A 6,000-nucleotide genomic window follows, 5' to 3' on the forward strand; every position below is an offset into this window, starting at 1 on the left:
AATGTGAACTTTGTGAATTGCCAGAACTCTTTCTAGAGTTGCCCATCTGGCCAAACTGAGTAACCAGGCAGGAATGGCCTTAAAATAGGGAGTTGACCAAGAACCCAGCGGCCATTCTCCAAAAGCTGCAGAAGTTCTGTGCTGAGATGGGAGATGGAAGGCCGCCCACCTCAGCAGCTCTCCAACAGTCAGGCGTTGTACTCGAGAGCGGCTAGATGGAAGCTACTCTTGATCCCGCTTAGGGCATGGGTGTCAAACTCCAGTCCTGGAGGGCCGCAGTGGCTGCAGGTTTTCATTCTCCTCCTTTTCCTAATCAGTGACCAGTTTTCACTGCTAATTCACTTTTTCCCCTCATTTTAATAGCCCTGCTTTTAAGGATTCACACCTCTGAATTGATTTGTTTCCTCATTAAATGGCAGCCAAACAGAAATGAGATGTGAAACGAGCCAACAGGTGACCATCTTAACCTGGGGCTTCAAACTCCAACCAGTTTCTTAATGAGAAGCCAATGCTTGCTGTTAATTAAACCCGTTATTTAATTATTCATTCTGCCACAGCAGACATTTCTAAAACTGATGCTTTTATGTTGTTTTCTAAGAACACCATCAAGATGTTCTGATGACCTGAGAGATCAGCCTTACTGAGTCCTCCACCTTTCTCTATTTTCAGATTCTGTGTGATGGGCGCAGGTGAGCTGGTCCTGTGGCCGCTTGTTTCGTGTCCCGGTATTGTTTGGCCGCTAATTAAGGAAAAAGAGACAACTAAGGGGCCTGAGTCAAGTTAATTAAAAGAAGTAATTAGCAGCAAAAACTGGTCACTACCGTATATACTCGAATAGAAGCCGAGTTTTTCAGCACCCAAAATGTGCTGAAAAACGTCACCCTCGGCTTATATTCAATTCAGGTCCCGCGGCCCCCGCCAACCCGACAGAAAGCTGGAGTGTGAGAGCGCGAGCGAGAGACACACACACACACACACACACATACACGAGAGAGACGCCATATTGTTTTTGTTGACCCTCTTCTTCACTTAGAGTTAATTTACTGTTTTTCTTTGAAATAAAAACTCAAAACCATTTAACCTACTGATGCCTCAATTAATGTACAGTAATTTAATTGGTATTTATTTTAATTATTGAAACATACCAGTAGATGCTGCATTTCCCACCCTAGGCTTATACTCGAGTCAATAAATTATTCCAGATTTTGTAGGTAAAATTAGGTACCTCGGCTTATATTCGGGTCGGCTTATACTCGAGTATATACGGTAATTAAGAAGATGGTTAGAATGAAAACCTTCAGCCACTGCGGCCCTCCAGGACTAGAGTTTGACACCCCTGGCTTAGAGTTTGCTAAATGGTCAGATGAGACACAAATTGAACTCTTTTTGGGCTGAACTCCAAGCACTCTGTCTGAGGAAGACCTGGAACTGCTCTTCATCATCAATATGGTGAAGAATGGTTGGTGGCAGCATCATGCTGTCGGACTGCTTCTAAGCAGCAGGGACGCTGAGACAGGGCAGAATTAAAGGAAGGATGAATGCAGTCAAACACAGAGTGGTCCTTGAGGAAACCCTTCCCCAGAATGCACTGCAAATTAAAGTGAGGTGATGGTTCACGCTGGAGTGGCTTCAGGACAAGTCTCCGACCGTCCTGGAGTGGGCCAGCCAAAGCTTCGGCTTAAACCCCACATGTGGAGAGACGGACTTGAAGACTGCAGACGCTGACCATCCAAACTAATGGAGCCCGGGAAAGGGTCTGCCAGGAGGAAGAGTGGGCTCAACTGCCCAAATCCAGGTGTACAAAGCTGGTCGAGACTTACCCAAGAGCTGGAATTGCTTCTACAAAATACTGAATTTAGGGTCAGAGTACTCTGAGGAACGAGAAATGTCAGCTTCTGATGTTTAATAACTTTGTAAACCTTTCTGAAAACATTTTTTCACTTTGTCATTATTGGTTATTTATTGAATATTGATGAGCAAAACTGTCCATTTTATCTCTTTAAAAGAATGTGTGAAGAAAATGAAGGGCTCTCAAAATGTTGTGAATCCATAGTACAGTATATTCAAGACAGAGTCCCTGTGGCGGTGTGAACACATAGGAGTTATCTGTCCTCGTTTCGTAGCCTCCTTTTGTGCTTCGAGTCGCACGCACTATGCACCTGTCCAGTATTGCGGCCTTTTCTCCCCATGGATGGCAGGACTTGCTGTTATTGGTAGTTTTGTTTTGCTTACCAAGAAGGCCCACCGATGCTTTTCCTTCCTCCGATGTCTCCCATCACAGTTGTGTCCTTTCCCACGAGATGCAAGATGTCCTGTCATGGCACCTGCTCAGCCCAGGGCCGCTGGGCACTGTGGAGGGATGTGCTGTGCGGCTCACACATACAGACAGGCAGACTGTACTTAGAGACCCCAGCCGTCCTGCACAGTCACCTCCTCACGCCTTATATATATATATAATATGTGTATGTATTATCCTCAGGCTACCCAACAGCCACTGCGTGACTTCACCTGTGTGTTCCTTTATGGGATGTCGTCCATGCATGTTTAATGTGTCGTGTTGTTGGCACTACTGCTACTTGTTTGTGGCAGACGTGTCAACGAGAATCTCATTGTAGTGTGACTTAGCCAGAGGAGACGCTGCCCTGCCACCACACGTCCTCCCTGAGACGCTAAGTTGGGCCGTTGGATTCAGTAGCCATCTTTTCTGGTGCTGTGCTACAATAGAACTCCATTAGCCCATTGGCCAGTTGGGTTTCCAGCCCCCTTTCCCCTCTCAGCTGGCCACCCACCCTGAGGCAGCAGAAGTAGGACCTTTTGGATTATGCAGCAGATTTGTAATCCAGCGATTCAATTTCAGTAATTTTAAGGAGGACATCCCTCCCTGATCAGAGACAAAGGGTGCCATGTCCCAGAAAGAGCGAGCCCTCCACCCTCAAGTTAGCAGTTCCAACCTGCCAACTCCATTGGAGTTCTGACAGTGGTAGAAAAGAAACCCAGTGGTCCGAGTTCAGTCGCTGTGACTCCCTGGGTACTGGCACACAGTGGGACTTGCACTCAGACCACCAGCAACAGGAGATTTGAATCGGCAACCCAGTGACACCGAGTCCAGTTTGGCTTTCTGCCTGCGCAGTGAGCGCCGCTTCCTAAAACAGTGGCCATCGGTGTCTTGGGATCTTCTGTGAGGGTGACGGTTTAGGACCACAGAGCAGGTTGTTGTGTAAATCCCACATTTTCTACGCTTTCCTGGCCTGCCATGCTCTGATGTTCCACGGGTTATGCAAGTGTCTCTCGCTGAACGTGGATTAAATGTTCTCACGAAGAATCAATATTTAATCTTTTTCATATAATCCCAGTTTTAAGAGAAAGCTGCTTGGTTTGGAATTGCAAAGGCAGTTGGGGGGGTTAATTGGCGCTCACCTGGTTTATGAGGCAACCGTGAAGTGTAACTAAATGGGCTCTCTGTGTGCTTTAGTGTGGAGCCCACCCTCCAACGCCCCCCCCCCCCCCCATCTCCTGCTTCATCTCGTGTCACTCCAGACTCGTTTGGGGCCGTCGTTCTCTTCGGCCGATTCTGGGGTTCGCGTGTCTCGGTGTCTTTGGCTCAGCAGCCGTAGGTAGGAGAAGAGTGAAGTTCTTACAACACGCAACACCTCACTGGTGACACGATAACACAGACGGTGTCCAAATACAGTGTGATAAAGGCACTATATTGCGCCCCACCCGGCACAGACTGACACAGGCACATGTAAAATGAAAGACTTATCTTCTCTTTAGCCCTGGGGCATGTCTTCCCCGTGTCCTGCAGACCCAACACAGTCCCAAAAGCACAAGCAAAGACACACAACACACTTCTTCTTCTTCGTCTACCACCACTCCTCCTCCTCCTCCTCCCACCCGACTCTGGCCCTGAGTGGCGGTCGCCGGCTCCTTTTCTAGTCCGCCCACAAGTGCTCCAGGTGTTTGATCCCCGAGTTCCGGCTGCACTTCCAGGTGTGATGGATCTGCTGCCCACATGAGCTCAGGAGTCCCAAACACAGGGCTGCACCCAACTCCAATTCCCAGGAGGCACTGCTCCACCCCAGGGAGGCGGCTATCTAGCGTCCAGGGGGGGGAGGTATTGCAGTGTCCAGGGCTGCCCCCCTTGAATATAGCGTGCAGGGGCGTCCCGACTGGGTATGGACGCCAGCCGCCTGTCACAACAGAATGTCACTTATTTCATTTAACAGCAAACGGGATGTGAGAGGAGAGCTGAGGTACCTGGCTGGGGGGGACGCGCATTGAGACCCCAAGATGTGATACCGCCGGTCCCCTCCCCACATGGGAGTCTGCTGAACCAACAGCGTCGATAGTTATGACCGAGATGAGCGGACGCCCAGGGGATGGTGGAAAATGCTCAGGTGTCCATTATGCAGGGTTCAAAAAAAACGAAAAAAGTGAAACGTGGAGATAAAATCCGTGATAAATAAATCCGTTAAAACGGAGGGGGAATGCAGTCTCTCGTCTCCCGATCGCAGCCCACCACCCCGGCGGACCCTCTGCAGCACAAACTCCATTCGGCCGACCCCCATCTTGGCTGCCTCTCAGTTGCTTCGTGGCTTTCCTTAAACAGAAATGAAACGTGAAGTGAGTGAGCAGCAGAAGACCACCTTAGTCAGGGTCTCAAACTCCAACCAGTTGCTCAATCGGGCGCCGAGTCCCGTCGTTATTTAAACCCGTTCTTTAATTCCATGGCTTGTCGCTGCTCTTGTTGTGCGATGGCAGACATTTCTGAAATTGTTGCTTTCCTCTCTTCTAAGAGCACTGGGGACCTGAGCAGATCGACATTCCTGAGACCCTCATCGCTCTTTATGTTCAGATCTTGTGTGATGGACACCAGTTGTTTTGGCTCATTTTGTATCTCATTATTGTTTGGCTGCCAATTAAGGAAAAAGAAACAACTGAGGGGTCCGAGTCTTCAAGAGCAGGTCAATTACAATGAATTAGCAGTAAAAACAGGTCACTCGCTAAGAAAAAGGGTGAGAACGAGAACCTGCAGCCGGGTGGTCCTCCAGGACCGACATTGCCCACCCCTGGTCTAGAATGTCCCGCTCCCCGTGTGATTTCTTGAAGCCCCCCAGTATGTAAGACATGGACTGAGCACCGTGTGTTTGTTGTCTTGTTTCTTTCAGGATGACGAAGGACAGACGGCTCTGCACTACGGTAAGAGAAGACGGCCGCCGGGGGGGGGGGGGCCCTTTGTTTTTGAGAGCCACACCTGACCCTTAAATGTTGGGGGGCAAACTGGGCAAATCAGGTCAGTGTGTCACGGAGAAGGCCATCTCGTCATCGTCTGCTCGGGGTCCTGTAAAGTGGGCCAAGATAAGTGACACGGAGACTGGCTTTCCAGAGTGTGCCCAGCTCGCTGCCCTGAGCCGCTTAGTGCCATATGTGGGTGGCAGGGAATAGGAGGCACACGCAGATCTTCACGTCCAAGTGAGCCTGAGCCTAACCCTGTCTGTCTCTCGTATTCCCCCCCCACAGCATCGGCGTGCGAGTTCGCCGACATCGTGGAGCTGCTGCTGAAGGCCGGGGCCGACCCGCTAATCAAAGACCAGGAAGGCAGCCTGCCGGAGGAGGTGACCGAGTCCAAAGACATCTCGTCTCTGCTACGCCAGTACGCCGCGCCCAAAGGCTGAAGGCCCGCAGTGATGCCACTCTGTAAATATGAAACAGCAAATACAGGCAACGTGCTATTTAACAGCCCCTCGTGTGTGTGTGTGTGTGTGTGTGTGTGTGTGTGTGTACACGCGCGCCTGGAGATGATGTGGAAAACCTCAGTATGGAGGGGGGGGCGGATGGGTGGGCATTGCCAGTACCACATAGTGGGAAGAGTTTAATAAACTGGCTATGAATGCATCAGGCTTGGGGGGATGATGAGGTGAGATTGGGGGGCCGATTAGGTGCCACCTTTCATGGGCAGACCCTCTGTTCACTGGTCATGGCAAAGCAAGAGAAGACGCC

The 6,000-nt window shown here is 50.1% G+C and overlaps 1 protein-coding gene across 1 annotated transcript in view; it reads left to right on the forward strand.

The window, feature by feature from the left end:
* acbd6 (acyl-CoA binding domain containing 6) overlaps nucleotides 1–5,742 on the forward strand; it is a 100,563-nt gene extending 94,821 nt beyond the window's left edge. The window contains exons 7-8 of the mRNA XM_028812417.2: nucleotides 5,169–5,199; nucleotides 5,521–5,742. Of these exons, the coding sequence (XP_028668250.1) occupies nucleotides 5,169–5,199; nucleotides 5,521–5,675 (186 nt within the window). The 3' untranslated portion in view covers nucleotides 5,676–5,742. The remainder of the gene's footprint in view (nucleotides 1–5,168; nucleotides 5,200–5,520) is intronic.
* The last annotated feature ends 258 nt before the right edge of the window (nucleotides 5,743–6,000 follow it).

The sequence above is a fragment of the Erpetoichthys calabaricus genome, chromosome 10 (genome assembly GCF_900747795.2).
Source record: "Erpetoichthys calabaricus chromosome 10, fErpCal1.3, whole genome shotgun sequence".
Classification (NCBI taxonomy): domain Eukaryota; kingdom Metazoa; phylum Chordata; class Cladistia; order Polypteriformes; family Polypteridae; genus Erpetoichthys; species Erpetoichthys calabaricus.